The sequence below is a fragment of the Girardinichthys multiradiatus genome, chromosome 14 (assembly GCF_021462225.1).
Source record: "Girardinichthys multiradiatus isolate DD_20200921_A chromosome 14, DD_fGirMul_XY1, whole genome shotgun sequence".
In the NCBI taxonomy this organism is placed as follows: domain Eukaryota; kingdom Metazoa; phylum Chordata; class Actinopteri; order Cyprinodontiformes; family Goodeidae; genus Girardinichthys; species Girardinichthys multiradiatus.
Genome location: NC_061807.1, coordinates 22,893,908 through 22,915,822, shown reverse-complemented (window position 1 = coordinate 22,915,822; position 21,915 = coordinate 22,893,908). Strand labels below are relative to the sequence as shown.

Sequence of the window (21,915 nt, the reverse complement as noted above, 5' to 3'; positions counted from 1 at the left end):
GTCATCAAAGCAAAGAGTGACTATTTTGTAAAAATCTAAAATATAAAAATTTTTAGAGTTATTTTACACTTTTTGTTTACTACATAATTCCATGTGTGTTCATTAACAGGTTTGTAGTCTCTGGTGACAATCTACAATTTAAATAGTCATGAAAATAAAGAGACCCATTAAAACTTTTGACCGGTAGAGTATACTTCTATGAATGTGGGCTAAAAAGTTCAATTTTAGTCTCAACTGATCAGAGCACCTTCTTTGTGTTTGCTATGTTGTCCCTACATGGTTTTACCATTTTTAATGGTAATTTTATTTTAATTAATGCTCTTCTCCCCTGGCTGGTCACTTTAGGCGGACAACAATGTTTTTGTGGGTTTTAGGTTCTGGCATACTCTTTTCATTGCTGGATGATGGAGTGAACAAAGACATGTTCAAATGAGATGTTAAAAATTTGGTATATTGTTTTAAAACCACACCTAGCTTTGAAAGGATAGAGTAAAAATTGAGATAAAAAAGATGAGGTGCAGGAGCAGAAAGGCCAAATAAGGCGGAGAAAGAAGACAGTGTGGAGCACGGAGCTCCGCGGATGGCTTCTAATGAAGTAAGGCAGCTGCAGAGGAAGAGGAGGAGCCCACGCTGACAGTCTGAGTCCCACTGTGATGGATAGTGGACGACATACACACTCACCAGGAAATTTAAACGCAATAAACTCCAATAGATACAGCCTAACACACAAGAACGATTATTGTACTGAATGAAAAAGCATATCCAAAACCCTCCTTTTGGCCTCTGGTGAATGTTGGAAATGTTTTTGTTTGAGGGAATTTAATTAGATGTTTTTTTTAAACACCCAGTGGAAATTGTCTGATCTGGTGATAATTTGGTACACAAGCTGACCAAGGACTGAGTGTGTAAAAGGTGGTAATCTGGGCAGAGTTGTTCAGGATATATGTCACATCATACATGACACACAAAAAGTTAGGGATAGTTCTAAAGAAATTTCAGAATCTACTTAAATGCACTATAATCTTTCCAGGTCAACTTTTTTAAAATTTTTGAATGCAACACTGAATGCCCATGATCTTCGATCTCTCAGAAGGCACTACAGCTGTACATCGCAAGCTAACGTGCAGGTCGCACAGCGCATGCTCGCCGACCAGATACTGAGTGTGGAGCGGACCAACCCGGACTCCGTAGTAATCGTCGTTGGCGACTTTAACAAAGGTAATCTCACCCACAAACTCCCCAAATATAGACAGTTTATTAAATGTCTGACCAGAGAAGACAACATTCTGGATCACTGTTACACCACCATCAGAGACGCTTATCACGCCGTCCCACGTGCTGCACTGGGCCAATCCGACCACATCATGGTCCACCTGATTCCTGCATACAGGCAGAAACTAAAGCTCTGCAAACCTGTTGTGAGGATGACAAGGAAGTGGAGCAGTGAGGCTGTGGAGAATCTCCAGGCGTGTTTAGGCTGTACAGACTGGGATGTGTTCAGGACTACTACCAACAGTCTGGACGAGTACGCAGAGGCTGTGACTTCCTACATCAGCTTCTGTGAGGACAGCTGTGTACCATCATACACCAGGGTGAGTTACAACAAGGACAAACCCTGGTTCACAGCTAAACTCAGAAGGTTAAGACTGGATAAGGAAGAGGCCTTCAGGAGTGGGGACAAAGACATATACAGAGAGGCAAAGTACAAGTTTGGCAAGGCAGTGAAAGAGGCCAAACGACTGTACTCTGAGAAGCTCCAAAACCAGTTCTCAGCCAACGACTCTGCGTCTGTCTGGAAAGGGCTCAAGCAAATCACCAACTACAAGCCGAAAGCCCCCCACTCCATCAACGACCGAAGCCTCGCCAACGACCTGAACGAGTTCTACTGCCGCTTTGAAAGACAAAGGGACAGTCCTGCAACCATCCCCCACGACGCCCCCAACAGCTGCAGCCACAATTCACCACCCCCACCTCCCCAACCTCAAGAGGGGCCCCCCACCAGCCCCCTACCCACGCCGAGGACGGCTCTTTCCATCCAGGAGAGGGACGTCAACAAACTCTTCAGGAGACAGAACCTCCGGAAAGCTGCTGGTCCGGATTCTGTCTCACCAGCCAGCCTGAAGCACTGCGCTGATCAGCTGTCTCCAGTCTTCACAGATATTTTTAACACCTCACTGGAGACATGTCAAGTGCCAGCCTGCTTCAAGTCCTCCACCATCGTCCCTGTTCCCAAGAAGCCAAGGACCACAGGGATTAATGACTTCAGACCCGTCGCCCTGACCTCTGTGGTGATGAAGTCCTTTGAGCACCTTGTGCTCTCACACCTAAAAGACATCACCGACCCCCTCCTGGACCCCCTGCAGTTTGCCTACAGAGCCAACAGGTCTGTAGATGATGCAGTCAACCTAGCCCTTCACTTCATCCTCCGGCACCTGGACTCCACAGGAACCTATGCCAGGATCCTGTTTGTGGATTTCAGCTCTGCCTTCAACACCATCGTCCCAGTTCTGCTACAGGAGAAGCTCTCCCAGCTGAGTGTGCCCGACTCCACCTGCAGGTGGATCACTGACTTCCTGTCTGACAGGAAGCAGCGCGTGAGGCTGGGGAAGCACGTCTCTGACTCCCTGACCATCAGCACCGGTTCCCCCCAAGGCTGTGTTCTCTCTCCTCTGCTCTTCTCCCTGTACACCAACAGCTGCACCTCCAGTCACCAGTCTGTCAAGCTTCTGAAGTTTGCGGACGACACCACCCTGATCTGACTCATCTCTGATGGTGACGAGTCCGCGTACAGATGGGAGGTGGACCATCTGTTGGACTGGTGCAGCCAGAACAACCTTGAGCTCAACGCTCTAAAGACAGTGGAGATGGTTGTGGACTTCAGGCAGAACCCAGCCCCACCTGCCCCCATCACCCTCTGTGACTCCACAATTGACACTGTGGAATTTTTCCGCTTCCTGGGAACCATCATCTCCCAGGATCTCAAGTGGGAGCCAAACATCAGCTCCCTCATCAAGAAAGCCCAGCAGAGGAGGTTCTTCCTGCGGCAGCTGAAGAAATTCAACCTGCCAAAGACTATGATGGTGAAATTCTACACAGCCATCATTGAGTCCATCCTCACCTCCTCCATCACCATCTGGTACGCCGCTGCTACAGCCAAGAATAAGGGCAGGCTGCAGCGTGTCATTCGGTCTGCTGAGAAGGTGATTGGCTGCAGTCTACTGTCGCTCCAGGAACTGTACACCTCCAGGACCCTGAAGCGGGCAGGGAAGATTCTGGCTGATCCCTCCCACCCCGGTCACAGACTCTTGGAGACTCTCCCCTCTGGCAGGAGGCTGCGGTCCATCCGGACCAAAACCTCACGCCACACAAGAACAGTTTTTTCCCATCTGCCACCAGCCTGGTTAACAAAGCCCGGAAACCACCCTGACACTCTCCCTTTCCCCCACACCCCCCCCTTTTTTTTTTTGCTGACAGGACACATGTAACTCTATGTGTTACATTAACGCTCAGCTTGGACTCCTGCTTTACTTGCACTGCCATACTTGCACAATGATCACCTGCACTGTTGTATTGCTCTTGCATCTTATACTGCTCTATATTTACTCTCTTACTTGGCAATAAAGCTTTTCTGATTCTGATACATCAAAAACCGACATCATTCTGTAACAGATATTACCACGTGGGATCAGAAACACTTCAGAAAATCATTGTCAGTTAACACAGTTCGTCGCTTCATCTAGAAGTTAAAACTCTACAACGTGAAGCAAAAGCCAAATATCAACAACAGCCACAAACACCACTGGCTTCTCTGGGCCCGAGCTCATCTGAGATAGACTGATGCAAAGTGGTAAAGTGTGCTATTGTCTGATGAGTCCACATTTTAAATTGTTTTTGGAAATCATGGACATCATCTCCTCTGTGCCACAGAAGAAAATGACTATCTAAATTGTTATCAACGGAAAATTCAAAAGCCAGCATCTGCGATGGTATGGGGGTGTGTTGGTGCCCTTGGCATGGGTAATGTGCACATCTGTGAAGGCAGCATTGATGCTGAAAGGTACATACAGGTTCTGCAACAAAATATACTGCCATTCAAGCAATGTCTTTTTCAGGTATTCCCCGCTTATTTCACCAATACAATGTCTCTCGTTGAAAATGTGTGGGGCATTATGAAATGCAAAACACGACAACAGAGATCTCGGACTGTTGAGCAACTGAAGCTGTACATCAAGCAAGGATGGGAAAGAATATGACCTACAAAGCTCCAACAATTTCCAAAACTTTTATGGAACTTTTATGGAATACCACCAACGTTTTACCCCCAACCTTTAGTGAGTAGTGTAGATCAACAGATCTAGATTTCAAAGTTCCTAACTTTTCTTCCATAATCACATATTCAGATTTCCCAGTTTTCAGATCATTTTTGACCTCCAAATAAAAACGTTCTTTCATGTATGGTTAAAACCGGATGGTTACAGAAATTCTTGAAAAAGACAGTTTTTTTACTAACATTAAATCAGACTAAATTCACCTGTTCTAAATAGAAAAATCAGCAAAGTATTTCTTTTTGAAAAGTGAAACTTTTTAATATATCTTTTTTACTTTCATTAAAGTCAGACGTTTACATACTCATTATTAAACAAGTTGAAAAAGACCTAATGACATGGCTTTGTAAACTTCTGATAACCTAATTAAACATTTGAGCTAACTGAAGGTGGTTCATTCAATGTCCAGATGCCTGAGGGTTCCACGTTTATCTCTTCAAACAAAGGTCATCTCTCTTTGAGGGTTTTTCCCCCCACTAGAAGAAAATCTTAGGGGAGTCACAGAACTCGCTGTAGGGCTTATATACACCTTCTAGTCTTGGAGCATCTTGAAATCGCTGACCTTAGATAAGAGGAATGCAATAAATGAAAGTGTTTCCTGCAATTCAGTTTAAATATTTTCTCCTAAACTTTGTCTAAAAAAAACAAAGATTTCAGAAATTCACTTGAAATTAATTAATATTCTTAAATAAATAAAAATAGCAACTGGTAGCTTAATCCTTAAAGCACAAACGTTATGACAAACAATTTACCGGTGTAGGTTTTTTTTGCAACCAAAAGTATATACTGGCTCTTTTCTCAACATGTTAGTATTACAGGGACTTGAAGGTTGGTTGCATCACATGAAGACGATTTAACCAGCAGGTGGCAGTAAATCATCACTTTTACCAGCAGTAAGTAGTTCAACAGATCAACGTTTGTTCCAAAAGCAACTAGAAATATGACTGCTCATGACGCACAAATATGGTTAAATAAAAATTTTATTTAAACATTAGTTAGTAAAAAAAATCAAATGAAACATTACAAAAGTTCTTTAAAATCAAAGAGCTGTACAAACAAAATCTTTATTGTTTAACCTTGACATAGAAAAATACTAAAGGCACTGTGCATTAGTCTACTGCATATATAAAAATATCTGAACTGAAAAAAAAAGCCAATTGCAACACTTTATCCTTAAAGTAAAAAAAAGCCAAAATATTCTGTCTTCTATATGACTGTTAGACTGCAACACACCCGTGGCCATAAACAGAGTGTTAAAAGAAAAGAAAATAACAAAAAAATAGAATAAACATTCATACACACTGAAAAATAAACAAGATAGCAGGATATACTGTACAAATAATTCTTATCATAAACATCGGTCACCTCTTAAAGCCCATTTACCTTCGCTGGCAGTAGTGACAGATCTTCTCAAACACAAATCCCCTTCTCCAAAATAGTTCGGTTGCACACGGACCCAGATGTCTGGAATATTGTTCATGTCCCCAGCGGAACAACCGTGCAAACATCTCTCATCAGCAACAAAACTTAGTGACAGCAAAACAGAAACAATAACGAGAACCTCTATGAACATGAACTGGGGCAACCGCCTCATTAAAGTAGTTAAATAAAACCTTCCATAAAATGAACAAGAGAAACATGAATCTTTGTGTGATCTTTTTCTCTAATCTCTTGTTTGTTAAAGTGGCTTAATGTGACACATTCTTCAACAGTCTAATCTTCCAACATACAGCAAAGTTATCAAGAAGTTTTGTACCTTTCTAGTGCTCCATTGTGCAAATTCACAAAATAAAGATACCAGCCTTTGTTTCTGCAATCTCTTTGGCATTCTGTTTCGTTACAACAAGCGCACTGAGAGGACCCAGACGTTCCCCAGAACGAGTCAGTGTAGCAGTCAATCCATTTGGCATCCGGTCACAGGAATATTTCAAGTTTATTGTTCGATCATAGGAAACCATGCTCATCGAGAAACTTGGGAGTAACTGGGTTCCACTTTGCAGCAGTGTAGCCTGCAAAAAGAAAAATGAAGTGAAATCATTCAAATAGATTAGCTGATATTTTTTCTGTACTAGGACTACCCTTGTAAGTAAGTAGTACTTTGTATCGACGGCACGTTTCACAGAAAAACATCTTTAAATGCTTTACAAAGTCAGCATAGAATTAAAACATCTGACCAGTTTACCTGTCCCAGCAGAAGAAAAGCACTACACAGGATGATGCTGCCACCACCATGTTTAACCATTGGGATAGTGTGATTAGGAAGATGTCTTGGTAAACCTGTGCCCCAGTCTCAAGTCTTTTACAGCCTCTAACAGATTTTCTTCAAGGATTGCCCAGTATTTAGCTCCATCTATCTTCCCTCCAACGCATTTTCTCATTTTCAACTCTTAAATGCCATGTTTTTTTAACAAGTTAGTCAGTTAATCACATTACTAGTCCCAAGAACCTTTCTTATACCGTGTGAAGCCAGGACTTAGATGCCCCCTGTGATTTCTAAAAGGATTACGGTAGCAAAGGGGTTTGAATTTAACCTCTAAGCAGCCAAGTGAGGTACTGAAAAGGCTAACTTATGTCAGCGTATGCCAAAGCCACACCAGGACTGCCACGTTGTGATGCACATCTCTTGTGGTTCCAAAATGGTGGCTTCATTTATTAAAACTCACATGTGCTCGGGATAGGCTGGCTCGCTTTGTGGTTTTTAAATAGCATTTTAGTTTAAAAAGGAAATCTTTTCAAATGGTAAAGTGTGCACCATTTTTCCTTACCTGATTCTGTTCTGCTTCTCAAAGTTTCTGTAGGCTGAACGTTGGTCGAACTGTGACCCCTTCCTTCTGCATCACTCTCCCCTGATGAGGTGTGATCCTCGGCTCTCCTGTACAAGCCCGGTTTCTTGTGGTATTTGGTCCGGTACGTGTCTGTCATGCAGCTATCCACAGAAAAGAAAGTGGTTGGGAGGACCTTATCTGTCCGGGAGGAGGACGGGGAGTCTGTACCGTCATCCAGTCGGGGTTTTGGACTGGGTAATGTGTCCTCGTTCTCGCTGGCTGATAGATCGTTCCTCTCCTGGTCTGAAGACCCAGACTTAGAACTGGTGTCGGAGGAATGCCGGAGCTCGCTGGGCGTCTCGATCCAACGCCGGATAACAGGCAGACCGTTTTTGGGCTGGTTGCGGGAGTAGATGCCAGACGGGCTGGGTTTGGGGGGTAGAGGTGGATGATAGCTGTGCAACAAAGAGTTTGTGTGACCGGACTCTTCTAGCTCAGAGAGGGGTCCAATGAGGTCATCTGAGCTGTTCCACTCAGATCTGCTGGTCTTCAACGAGTAAGAAGGGATGGGGCTTGCAGGGCTGCCATCCAGATTTTCCTCTTGTTCGCTATCCAGGCCATTGTTCTTTTCCAGGCCTTGAGGCGTGTATCGGAAGGCTCTTTTTCTGTTGAGGTGCAAAAAATAAAAACACTGGCATTAGTCCGGAATTTGTCAAACATTTTTTTCACTCCTTGGGACTTCTAGAAATGTTTGCTACCTTTGTATGGGTTGACCAGTCAGGATGTTGACATCTGGTAGATCTGGAGATTTCCTTCCTTGTTCTCCTGAACAGAAAGAACCAGGTAAGGTGTTTGATTGTTTTCTGTTTGTACATGACTTTCTTTCTGTCTGTCAGCAAAGACACATTATCTAACAGGGGTCATGGTGAGGTCTGCTCTGCCTGGTGCTGGGAGAGGAAGTATCAAACCAGCTAGTCTGGCAGAGCACCCTCAGGCCCCCTGTGTACCACTCTGACTGTCTGATGCAGCCAAAGTACATGGCCCTTCAAAGGGAAATGTGAGTTAATGTCCAGGCCCAGTCAGCCCAGAATTACAAGTCCCTCAAAGCGCATCTATGACCCAGAATGAACTCAAACTGAAACTAAAAAAAGATACAAGTGAACAAGAAATGAGTCATAAAAGAATATTTTCAGGGTCACATATGCCATAATGAGCTCTACAGAGCTTTGCAAATATTTTTACCCTTGGAACTTTTCACATTTTGCCACACTACAACTGCATACTTCAACGCTGCATTAGTATTCCACCCCACACAAGAAACACTGTGTAGAAACCACCCTTAACAGCAATTATAGCTGCAAAGGTTTTGGGATTGTCTCTTCGTACATGTTGAGTGACATTTTTGCCTAATTCTTCTTTGCACAATAACTCAAACTCACCCAGATTGGCAGATAATAGGAACAGGAAAGCGATTTAGTTAATAGAAAGAAAGATGGAGTTCAATGCTTATTTAGGGAAACCAGAGCTACAATTATCTTAGCATACAGTATTCATGTGGTAGAATGGTCTAGTCAAAGTTCAGACCCAAATCCAGTTTAGAAAATGTGGCAAGACTTAAAAACTGACATACACAGATCTGATGATAAAGAGCATCCCTCCAGCATGATGCTGTCACCATGATGTTACATCACTGGCCTCATCAGACAAAAGCTGCAGTCACACAGTTTCTTGCTATGTATGCGGGCGTTTTATAAAGCACCTGTTACACGAGTGTTAAAGTGAGGAAATTAAGGAGATTTTTGTGGAACATCAAATCCTATCATGTCTTTGAAGTGTGTACATCGCTTTTTAAGCAAAAACAAGATCCAATAAAATGATGCATATGTTTCCTTTCACTTTACAATTATGCACTACTTTGAATTGGTCTATCACATAAAATCCATTGAAGTTGGTGGTTGTAACAGGTCAAAATGTAAAAAGGTTCAAATGGTGAACTGAATTATGCTGCCTCAACCTTTCAACAAAAAACAAATTTAGAAACAGGAGACAGACAACGGCTGGAGTGAGTGACTGAGGAGCATCTGTGATGCATCAGCATAACCCCTTTTCCTTCCCTTCTCTCCTCCTCCGCTCTCTCTCTCTCTCAAAAGCATTAGCGGCCAAATCCTTTGTGCCGGCATGCAATTATGCCAGGGTCAGACTCCCAGACTTTAGAGCTCCTCCACAACACTATTACATTTTTAAGCCACTAAGTCCATGTGTGCATTTTACAATTTGATGCCCCTGATCTGGAGTGTTGGCAAGCCACTGTAACAATATGATTATCAAAAATAACAAAGATGGATGGAGTGTTTAAGTGTGTTGTCTTTGCAAAATCCCCATGGCTTCATGATCACATCCAGCTTTTCCAGTAAAAATGCTTTCGGGTGAAAACAGCTGGCTAAAGGCAAGCTGATCCTGCTCTGGAAAACCGTATAAGGCCTTTAAAATCAAAGCTTATTTACTACAAAGTTTTTAAACCTAACATTAGCCAGTTTTATTGGTGTGTGGGATTTTTTTTTTGACAGAAAAAAAAACAGCTACAACAGCAGATGTAAGTGAAACAGATGTACTCTGAATGTCCTGCTGGGAAACCCTCTCTGCGCTCCGATTGCATGGATTAATCTGCACTTCTGTAGCAGTTAGGATCTAAACCTGCAGTAAGTGGTGTGTCATAAAATTCCCCACTCCCCAACATTCCCATTTTAGCTGGAAAGCATCATGCCAAGTTGTTCAATAGGATTAAAAAGACCAAAGTGAAGCTACTCCATCAGTTCTGTTGTATAAGGTGGACCCTTTTGAGCATAAATAGGGAAAGATTTAATCATAAGGTCCTGAAATACAGTTTTAAGTCTAATTAAAAGTTACTGTTTCATATTGAAAAGTCCAAAAAAAAAAAAAAGAGTTTAAAAACTGACAGCCTTGAAGGCTTCTATACGGGCCTTTAGTTATATCCATCCCAAGAAAGGGTATGTGTGGTAAAAATGTAAACTGACAGCTGCCCTCCCACATGAATGTGCCACCAGAAGGGATTTCAGACTTTAATGGACTTCTGGAATGTCCTGGTGTGACTCTGAAAAATGCTGCCCCTGTTGCTGAACTCCAGCCAAATTGACTCTGGACGCATTTACTGCAGCTTGTCATTTCAATTTGAGGGCAGCAGGGTGTAAATATCCCAGATGGATCTTAAAATAGCTTAGAGGGCCCTCGCCAATTGGATTTTAAGCCAGGTTTAGCTTGAGCGGTTAATATTTTAAGACTTTAGGTGAGGAATCCAAAGAATCGTTTGCAGTAAGGCTTTCTTTGAATAAAAAGAGAACAGATAAATGATGATATTGCAATAATACCTTAAAGACAGTAGGGGGCCTGAGTGAGTAAATATGGGGTAGATGTGATTTAGAAGTAGTATGTTATCTTCAGTTTTACCCAACATAGGTTTAAACAACAACGTAAAAGGTTGCAAAATCTCTGAGTTAATAAAAAAACACAGTTTCAGCAGTTTGTGGCTTTAGCAGCGATAGTTTTAAGTAGTTATTTTCTGTATTAATTTATCATTTTATCATGGACCACTCTTCCTTACAGTGCTGATTTAGTTCATTGAGGTTTATGGACATTCATGTCTGCATAGCTCTCTGAGGGTCCTACCACAGTATTTCAATATAAGGTCTGTACTTTGACTGGACCTTTACAACACATTGATTGTTTTCTTTTTCAGCCATTCTGTTGCAGATTTGCTACTGTATTTGGGATTGTTGTCCAGTTGACAACCAAATGTGGGCCAGACTTTAGCTTCCTGATAGATAGCCTCACATTTGACCTTAGAAAATTTTGATATCCAGAGGAGTTTGTGGCTGACTCAGGGACTGGAGGTGCTGTCGCACTCGGCCCCGTAGTCATTCAGGTAGCACACTCTTGTTTTGCGGCGCCACGATGCCTCAACAACTCCCCTTCCTCTCCTCCCTCCTGTTAGGCAGATCTGCTCAGCGCACTGCCACGGAGTGGACCTGGAAACACATGAACGAGAGCCGCAGGGCCGACCGGCTGACGCTGAGCAGCGGCCACCAGAACAACTTGTCCCATAAAGCTCGGCCTACGAAAACAAAACGCCTCTAAGGCGCTTAAAACTCAGCAGTAATGAATCGCGAATGCCTTGTCCCTAGCTAGTGCCACATAAATTAAATCTTCCTGTTTGTCTCTATTTCCAACAGAGACATGCGCAGTGCTGTGGCTCTGGCTCGTCATGTCATTCCTCTGCCGAACATTACCTGTCAATTACGGACACTCTAAGCCACATTAAATAGGTCCGCATTAGCCATGAAGATGGGGCGGCGACAGCAAACTATAAAATGTAAACGTGACGCTGGTTCAGAGATAGTAAAAGAAAGCCGTCCAAGAAAGTGAAGCAACAAATTTCTGATTTGTGCTAAAAATGTACTAAAGCCAGCAGGAGTGGAAAATAACGAATTACATTTAGTTGCGTGACTGTAATTAAGTACAATTTATCTGGAATTTGCACTTTTCTAAGTAGTTTACTAAAGCTGAACGTTTGCTTTTACTTGAGTGTGTTTTGAGTTAAGTATTTTACTCTATTTAAAATCCTATCGGTTATGGAGTAAGAATAAAAATTACATTAAATTGAAAAAAAAAAAAAAACACGGCAGTGATCCATGGCTAAGTTAGCAATCAGATCCCAACATGGAGGAACATCAATCGAACTTTACCTTTACTTGAGTACATTATTGTACTCTTTCCAACTCTGAAAGCCAGATGTTCTGAACATGCTGGACAATGATAAGATAACAGATGGTGTAATAGAAAAGAGTCAGTTGCTACAGAGGTTACTCATAATAAAGTGAACAATTTTTCTTCCAGTTTTAACCTCTATTATGTCAGTTTGAGGTTGTTAAGTTTGGAAGTTATTTTGTTGAAAGGCAAGAAACTGTGTGGATTTGTTATAGTTTACCTTATAGACTAAATATGTATACATATATATATATATATTATTGCTGTAAATTATATTGGCCATCTGAGAATAAAAATTGTCACATGCACTCTAACTATGTGTGTGGATATATTTATAGGCCTATATTTGTCAGTAAAATTGTGGGCCTGTCAGTCGGAAACTCCCGGGCAACTTTTTTCCCCAGTCTGCCCCTGACTGTCATGAACTTTAACCTTTAACATCTTGAGGACTGTAGAGTCTAAGGTGGATCTCTTTCTAGTTTTCCAACTTCTCTGAATATTGGATGGTCTGACGTTGGGATGCATTTGCTAGGATTTCGACTCCAGGGAATGTTTTCCACTTGTAAATAGTCACCCTAGAAAGATTGATCTTAAATAATAGAAACATTTAAACCTTTACAAAAAACCCTTCACAGATTGATGGGCAGCAACAATTGATTCTGTAAGGTCATTGTTGATGTCTTTCCACCTCAACATTGTGGTAACAAATGCCTGCATCCTTCAAAACAGCAAACTACCCACTATCCTCTTTTATCTATAATTTAAGTGCTTTAATTAGTCACAGTTGGCTGCTATTCCCCCACTAAATCCAATTAAATCAGTTTTTCCTATGACTGTATAACTTACTGCGGTTATTGTAAAGCTCTTTTTAACTGACAAATTATACAGGTCCTTCTCAAAATATTAGCATATTGTGATAAAGTTCATTATTTTCCATAATGTCATGATGAAAATTTAACATTCATATATTTTAGATTCATTGCACACTAACTGAAATATTTTAGGTCTTTTATTGTCTTAATACGGATGATTTTGGCATACAGCTCATGAAAACCCAAAATTCCTATCTCACAAAATTAGCATATCATTAAAAGGGTCTCTAAATGAGCTATGAACCTAATCATCTAAATCAACGAGTTAACTCTAAACACCTGCAAAAGATTCCTGAGGCCTTTAAAACTCCCAGCCTGGTTCATCACTCAAAACCCCAATCATGGGTAAGACTGCCGACCTGACTGCTGTCCAGAAGGCCACTATTGACACCCTCAAGCAAGCGGGTAACACACAGAAAGATATTTCTGAACGAATTGGCTGTTCCCAGAGTGCTGTATCAAGGCACCTCAGTGGGAAGTCTGTGGGAAGGAAAAAGTGTGGCAGAAAACGCTGCACAACGAAAAGAGGTGACCGGACCCTGAGGAAGATTGTGGAGAAGGGCCGATTTCAGACCTTGGGGGACCTGCGGAAGCAGTGGACTGAGTCTGGAGTAGAAACATCCAGAGCCACCGTGCACAGGCGTGTGCAGGAAATGGGCTACAGGTGCCGCATTCCCCAGGTCAAGCCACTTTTGAACAAGAAACAGCGGCAGAAGCGCCTGACCTGGGCTACAGAGAAGCAGCACTGGACTGTTGCTCAGTGGTCCAAAGTACTTTTTTCGGATGAAAGCAAATTCTGCATGTCATTCGGAAATCAAGGTGCCAGAGTCTGGAGGAAGACTGGGGAGAAGGAAATGCCAAAATGCCAGAAGTCCAGTGTCAAGTATCCACAGTCAGTGATGGTCTGGGGTGCCGTGTCAGCTGCTGGTGTTGGTCCACTGTGTTTTATCAAGGGCAGGGTCAATGCAGCTAGCTATCAGGAGATTTTGGACCACTTCATGCTTCCATCTGCTGAAAAGCTTTATGGAGATGAAGATTTCATTTTTCAGCACGACCTGGCACCTGCTCACAGTGCCAAAACCACTGGTAAATGGTTTACTGACCATGGTATCACTGTGTTCAATATGCCTGCCTACTCTCCTGACCTGAACCCCATAGAGAATCTGTGGGATATTGTGAAGAGAATGTTGAGAGACTCAAGACCCAACACTCTGGATGAGCTAAAGGCCGCTATCGAAGCATCCTGGGCCTCCATAAGACCTCAGCAGTGCCACAGGCTGATTGCCTCCATGCCACGCCGCATTGAAGCAGTCATTTCTGCCAAAGGATTCCCGACCAAGTATTGAGTGCATAACTGTACATGATTATTTGAAGGTTGACGTTTTTTGTATTAAAAACACTTTTCTTTTATTGGTCAGATGAAATATGCTAATTTTGTGAGATAGGAATTTTGGGTTTTCATGAGCTGTATGCCACAATCATCCGTATTAAGACAATAAAAGACCTAAAATATTTCAGTTAGTGTGCAATGAATCTAAAATATATGAATGTTAAATTTTCATCATTACATTATGGAAAATAATGAACTTTATCACAATATGCTAATTTTTTGAGAAGGACCTGTAGATGTAAAATAAAAAAGTGCGAATACAACAGAAACTTGAAAAAGAAACAGCAGTATTATTTAAACAGTATTTTGTTTAAGTTATGTTTGAACACCACACTCTGGCAGGTGAACTTGTGATATTTTCTGCTTGGTAGGGCACAGCTGGGTAGCCTTTTACAAGCTCACCCATTGCCAGTTCTTACTTTCAGCATTAATTCAGAACAGTCCTGGTGAGAAATTTAATGAGGGATTTTTTTAAATAGGTATTAGCTAATCTAACAGATATTTATTTGTTTTGTGTGTGTGCTGTATACAGCTGTATGCAGCTAATACATGGCAGAGATGAACCATCCTCTAATCTTTCTGTACCCAAAGTGAAAGATAAAATAAAAACATTGTTGCATCCCCGCAGCGTGATTCAAACTAAGCTCACAGTTTATTAGGTTTTATTTATTTACCAGCAATGATTGTTTCCAAACTCATTTTCACAGCAGATTTACCTCATAGATCTACAAAATGACGGTGCTACCTGCTAGAAAACGACATTATTCACTGCAGGCAGCAATTAAAACAAAGCTACGAGTACACATTAAGCTGCATGTTGTACATGTTAAAGCTGACTTTGGTCACAAAGGGGTTAAATCTGACCAGTGAGGAGCCAAAGCACACCAACCTCAGGCTGTGACCTTAACATTACTGATGGAACAATAAATCAAGGAAACTGCTCTGTGCTATCTTAAAGCTGCAGATCCTTACAACATGGACGAGAGCTTTTCTTCAATGTCAGAGCAAAGCCAGTCTGAAAGGCATATACTTCAGCCTACAATATTATCATTCCTTAATTTAAAAGGGGACATATCATGCAAAATCCACTTTTTTAGCCATTAAATACATTTTGTTGTGTACTTGGAGTCTGTAGGAGTTCAGAAAAGTTTAATTTAGTCTCTCCAGGTGCTGTGTAGATATCTTTATATTCTGTTTGGGTCATATTTTTCAAATCGTTCAGTTTTCTCTATTCTCTGTTACATTTTTTTTTTTAACTGTAAAATCACAGTATCTGCTGCAGAACTGCTAAACAAGGTCAAATTTGACCTTTTTGCAATCACTTGGTCACCAAATAAAATCCAACGACATAATCAGTTTACTGTAGGTGAAGGGACTGGCACTTTCCACTCTGAAGAAGACATTTACATAAAACAATTTATTTGACATTGATGCCTATGACGAGTGTATGTTAACTTCTGAGCAGCGCTGAACTAATTTAGAGACAGTCACACTTCCTTTTTAGTCTGTCTCCACCTTCCTGTCATGGTCCCCCTACTTCAACCAATCACAGTTTATATGCTAAGAATGACTTATAGACGTATAGTTATGTTTCATTTAAATATTCAAAGTTTAAGATAACTAGGGACTAAAAATAGCCTTTTAAATAACAAATGTATTTACAGTAATGTTCATTATGTGCACTGGCCCAGTCGAAGTACTATTACAAAAAACCAAGACAAAAAGATCCATAATAAATGAACATGTTTAAATATATTAAGAGAACCAATATAGCAATATATCAATTTGTTTTGAGCTGTTATATGTAAAAATTATAGTTACTTACCAGTAGACCACTTAGAGTACAACACCTCAGCCCTCAAATCATCACTTCCTCTGGGAGGAAAGTGATCCCTAAAATACAGAGGACATACATTATTCAAGTGTGTATGAGAGCTTCAAATTACTCTTAAAACATTTGATTTTTACTGACCACTAAAATGACACAAGATCAACGGGGAGGTAAAAAAAAAAAGGAAATGAACTCTAAATTATTCAGAGCAAATATGTATTTGAAGCATGACTTATTTGCACTGTTTAAACATAGCGTAAGCATTAATGCAAAGAGAACACGTGAAAAAAATGGTCAAACAACAACCAAATTTGTTTTTTTAACCTTAACCAGCATCAATGTAAAACAGGCAAAATGGATTTCTTTTTATAATCAGTGGGCTTTCTATCTCCTGCATTGTCTTTGAGATTCTCCTACATAAACAAACTAAAAACACTAAAAGAAGCTGACAAATTTAAGACATTAACTGATTTTCTGCCCTTAAATGCTTCCTTTTGATTATTAGAAGTGGGATTCGGTGGAGATGTTTGGATTAAAGACAAGACGTTTGAAGCAGTTGATGACTTCTATCCTCAAAAAGCCCCAATGTCGACAAATTCACAGTCATTCATGGGAAAATATTTTAAAAAGCCATTAAACCATGTATTGCAAAGTGAATAGTTTCAAGTCACGGGCAGAGAAAATATTTGATGGAAAATATTGTATGAACAACGGTTAATACAGTAGTTATTTTGCCCATTTATGTTTAACATTTCAGCTCCACAGTGTGTAGTTTTCACTAAGAAAAATATCAATAATGGACCACAAACCAACACGCAATTTTGTATAAACAATGTTTTGCTAGTCCACCCAAATAAGAACTATTTATAAATGTATCAAATAATAGTTTTACACCTAAACATTCAGAACAAATTTATAAAATGTGTTTTAATTGGGCCCACAATATTTATTATTATACTTTATTATTTATTATACTTTATTGTTCACAATAAAGCTCCTCTTATCCTTATATTTTCCCGTTTTAACTGATACTACTTTCTAAACTCCATGAGGTTGGTGTTCTGATTTTGTTCAAACTTATTAATTGACAAAATTGCCCTGTGAATTAAAGTCAACATGTGTGCTGTTATATCCGCTATACTTACCTGTACAGCTTTGTTTAAAAGCAAAGTTAGAAGTGACTAAGTGCTTAAGGCTGAGGAAGCATCTCTCTGCTCATCTTTCCTGTACTCCCTGCCTGCAGCAGGCTCACATGCTTTCACAACAGAAATATGGTGCGCAGATCACATTTCTATCTGCTGATACGGTTAAATTGAGTTTACTATATATTTCGTTGGATCCGTATGTTTTTTAAAGTGCATTACAAGGACATTTATTATAAATCCTAAAATTGAATTGCATTAAAAAATCACAGACATTTGTTCAAAGAATGATCTGTTGCAACAGAAATCATTCTGCTGTAAAGCTGGCAGTGTAAACAGCACTAAATGATATTTTTAGATTGTTAGATTTTAAGATGATAGAAATCCACTTTGAAACCAAGCTCCCTCTAACAAACTGTTAGCTTGACTCTCTGTACTTTAAGTGACATACTAACTGCTCATAACCTCTCCACTGAGCCCCACTTCATCAAATACCTGCAGTTACGACACAGAACCTTTACTTCAGAGTTATTAACTGAAGAGAAATTGTAGCGATAATGAAGTGTCAACAGACAGACGTGTGATAATGCATCTACAGTTAGAAGAAATCAGCTGCATGCTGGATCTCTGCTGAGTCTGAAACCTGTCAAGTAATCGGGATCATTATCTCCAAACAAGACCTGTGTTAAAAGGAAAAGGATGACAGCCCACCATAATGAGGTGTGTGAATATGCCACGTGTGCATTTATGTTAAATAGGTCTCACTATTCTTAGAGTTGTTTGTTTGTGTGGTTGAATTATTTAAAAACAACATCTTTGAGACTGAGGTCCTAAAATGTGCCAGTCATCAGGTCTTTCTGACACAGTGAGTCAGTTTTGGAGTTAAAAGCAGAAAAGTAAAGTTGACGGTTGACCTTACCTTATCAGATGCAGCTCCGATATGGGCTGGAGGTCCTTAGAAGAAATGCCCTCTACAACAGGAGAACCCAAGTTTGTTGAACCGTTGCTCAGTCTGTCACTGCTCTCATATCCAGATTCTGTTCTTTGGATCTTCCAGTTCTCATTGTGGACCGTAAGGGGTGCCGAGTTCTTTGATCTGTCCTTGTCATTGTGCACTCCTCTTCCCTCTGAGTCCAATGAGCTCTGGCTGCCCCCAGTTTCGTTCTTCTGCTCATCTTCATAGATGGTCATCAGGCTCTTCGGTTTGCGTTCCTCCCATGCCCCCCATGTGGTGTCTCTGTCCTGCTCATGGTCACGTGATGGCGAGTGACTACCAGTTCCTCTGCGTGGGCTTGGCAGCCTTCGCTCCTCTCTTCCCGCATTCCCATCGTCAACACTCCTTAAAACACTGTCTACGTTTAACACCTCCCGCATGGGCTTCCACGGTCGACTAGAGGGGTTGTTCTGGTTCCTCCCGTTTCGGCCCCGGGAACTTTGGCTGCTGTCTGTGTCGTATCCGTTGGAGAGGTGCTCCAGCCTCCGGCTCTGATGGCCGCTCTTCAAATTGGCCGCAGTGGGCGGCACTTGGCGCTTGGTGTGGGAGCGCGGCTGGTCATGAGATGGGTGAGACGGATCATTAAAGGAGCGGCCGCCAAGGTGCGGTGCTTGCTCTGTCCTGATGGGGCCCTTTCCTTGGCTGCTGTACAGCCGAGACTCCTGGTACTGCTTGAAGCCGTTCTCTGGAGGGGAGGCGGAGCGGGAGCAGGGCCTGTCATTAGCTAGATCTGAGGAAAAAAAACTAATTTTAATTTTATTCAAAATGCTTGTTTGTATGTGGTAAATTTATAATTTTAGTGGATTGTCTGTAATAAAAAATAATTCATTCAAAAGAGAGTGCAGTTTTAATTTTTATATCCCATAATGATATATAAATAACATCAACTTCACAAATTAAGCATTTTTCCTCCTAATGCTGACGTGGTCTGCATGCCTTGTATTGGCATAGTCATTTTAAAAAGTGGCTGAGAAAAATCAGTCTACTCCAACTTGTGCTTTAGAGCTCAGAAATTGAATTTGGTGTTTAATATAACTGACAGTCCTTAGAAATAAGCCTGCATTATAGACTGAGTCACTTGATTTTGCTGTGTGCCACAGTTAAATCACTCAAAACTTGGCTCTTTTCATTATGAGAAAAAAGTGTAAGAAAAGAGTCAGTAAGAATAAATGTTGTTAGATTCTATTAAATAGGAATTCAGGTTGCCAACTAAACAGAGAGAGAAACATCTGCAGATAACAGTAAGGCCTTCCGTTTTTATTCCGTTGAAGAGTCCAAATTTGTTATGAAACATGCTGGATTAGGATACAAAGGCAGTCTTTTTGAATCTCGTAGTGATAAAGCACAGTTAGCACAGCTGGCATTAAGTAAAGCAACCCGTTCTAACGGCGCTAATCAAGCGCAACACATTTATAAGTTGCTGAAGATGGTTTAATGTGTCATCTCTGTAATCATGTTGTTTTTCTTTTGAAATATTTGTAAAATCCTGCTTAACTGCAGAGCTGTCCAACATTGACTGCTCTGTCTTTCTGACACAGATTGTAATGTCCCCTCTAGTTCTGATAATGGGTTCTTAAGGCTCCTGTACATACTGTAGTTACAATAAATTACTGATTAGTATTAAAAATGTAACACACAACAATAAATCAGACCTTTAGCCTCTCAAAATATTAAGTTACACATATTTAACTTCATTTTGAATGGATCGTGAAGTTAACATAATGATTAATGTAATCTGGAGCACTTCCACCTTTACTGGTGAAAAAACAAACAAATAAATCTCGTACAGGAGTAAATAAGATACGCTACAACAGTTTTTGGTCCATTTTAACTGCACAAACAGATCAGTTGATTAACCTGGAAGATTTTACTGTCTTAGTAGGTTTCCAGTGATCCAGAAGCAGCTCTCACATACAGTCCTGTTTTTCAGAAAATCCCAAGTTTATTTTAGAATAAATTTTTTTTAAAGAAAGTCAGAATTTCACTCTATCAAGTAGAAAAACAATCTATAATTTGTAATTCATTTATTCATAGTACGCAAATTGAAATGGGAATCATCCAGGATCTGTATCGGCAGGCCAGAGCATTGCCAAAATGGTGATCGGAACCCGTCATAAAATTTGGGATCGGTGCACCTCTACTCTTAAAAACATTGGTGTCACCTTCAACTTAGCCATTCATCTCATCAGTGACACCAACTCCCTGCTAACTGAATTAAATGTAGCATTTGATGTATGTTGGAAACTGTGATCCATAATCCCCAATACACACACACACACACTTCATTAAAAGAGACAAAGTAAATCAGTCAGGGCGCTGATTAAAAGACATAAACCCAAGTTGTGAAGAGCATTAGAAAACATGGGCTCAAATATCAGTTTTAACAGTTCAAAATTGATCCCTCTGTGGGTTTCAGTCTTCTCCCGTTTTCTGTAAAAATTGTCAGTATTGATGTAAACATCAGAAAGCAAAACAGAGAGTTTGAGTATGAGAGCAAGGAGGATCAACGCTGGCTCAAACAGACGTCAACAGCTTTAATCCCCTTTCTGACACATTGCTTCAAAACGGAAGGTTACATAAGAGCTTTTTGCCCCACTGCGCCTCATCTTTCTCATGCAGAGTATTGAATAGACCCACATTCAGGAGAAAACCCACCTCTGGGGCGCGGATCCGACCTCCGCTGACCACCCTTGTCAACATCTGCCCTGACTGGATGCATTCCTCTCGATTCTCCCGCTTTATGGGCAACTTCTCTGTAAATTTCCATGAGCCGCCACTTAGGATCGTTGGTCTCACGTTTTACTAAGAAAAAACAGCAACAACCAAAAAAAAGGATAAGTTGAGTATTGGACATATTTTACTTTCTTTAAGAAAGAAGGGTTCAGTAAGCAGGATTTACCTTAAGCACTTTGAAAATAAAGATAAGAAAAACAACAGGAGATCACTTTGCAGGATCAGGTGGAAAATTCCACCAGCGCTGAAATCATTCAGAATCAGTTTACATGGTAGGATCTTTTGTTACTTCTTTTTAGGTTTCCAGCAGCCTAAAGGCATAAAGAGGCTCTACACACAGAAACTGCTGTGCACACTGCACAGTTGTTGTGGATTTTTACCTCTGGCTATACCTTTTTTGTTAAACTTTATTCATTTGTTTTTATTAGTCTATTTATTTTCCTTTTATTTGCATATTTTATTAATGTGATTTGTTTATGTATTATGTAACAACTTTAACAGTTTTGTATTCCCATCTTTTGACTGTACTGTACTTGCCATTATTTTAAGGCTCATCACACTAACATTATACATTTATTTGTTTTTATTTTATATGTACACCATTTATGGGTTTTGTTTAAGAATGTTTTTAGAATGTTTTCATACATTTTTCCTTTTTTTTTCTTAATTCCTTGTGGATTGCGTTTCCTCAGTTCCTCATCCTCTGTAATTGTTTGATTTATATGTCCAATAAATAAATTAAAAGCAAATAATTAAAATTAATTAGTTTAATAATTTCTAGCGTTTCTATGCGCACGTTGTCTGTTTTTAACACAGTTTGACCCCGTAGCTCAGACACACTGCGAGCAAAAAATGAAATTTTGTAAATCTGCAACCGTCCTATGAGCCACATTTAACAGAGGAGAAATACAGTGATAGAACAATAACATCATTAGACTGTTATTTAATAATAATAATAATAATATTAATAACAACAACAATACAAAGTAATAATTTAACATAATAATAAAATAGTAATATTAGTAAAAATATCAGCAATAATAATCAATAGACAATAATAAAAAAGAGATATAAACATAAA

General features: G+C 40.3%; 1 protein-coding gene across 3 annotated transcripts in view; it reads right to left on the bottom strand.

Moving 5' to 3' along the window:
* Window positions 1-5,287: 5,287 nt before the first annotated feature.
* Window positions 5,288-21,915, bottom strand: part of LOC124880987 (inactive ubiquitin carboxyl-terminal hydrolase 53) — a 54,859-nt gene continuing 38,231 nt past the window's right edge. For all 3 annotated transcript variants that reach the window (XM_047386459.1, XM_047386457.1, XM_047386460.1), the window contains 6 exons: window positions 20,757-20,903; window positions 18,027-18,831; window positions 15,960-16,027; window positions 7,849-7,915; window positions 7,091-7,755; window positions 5,288-6,334 (listed from right to left, as the gene is read on the bottom strand). In XM_047386459.1, coding sequence (XP_047242415.1) covers window positions 6,270-6,334; window positions 7,091-7,755; window positions 7,849-7,915; window positions 15,960-16,027; window positions 18,027-18,831; window positions 20,757-20,903 — 1,817 coding nt within the window. In that variant the 3' untranslated portion in view covers window positions 5,288-6,269. The remainder of the gene's footprint in view (window positions 6,335-7,090; window positions 7,756-7,848; window positions 7,916-15,959; window positions 16,028-18,026; window positions 18,832-20,756; window positions 20,904-21,915) is intronic.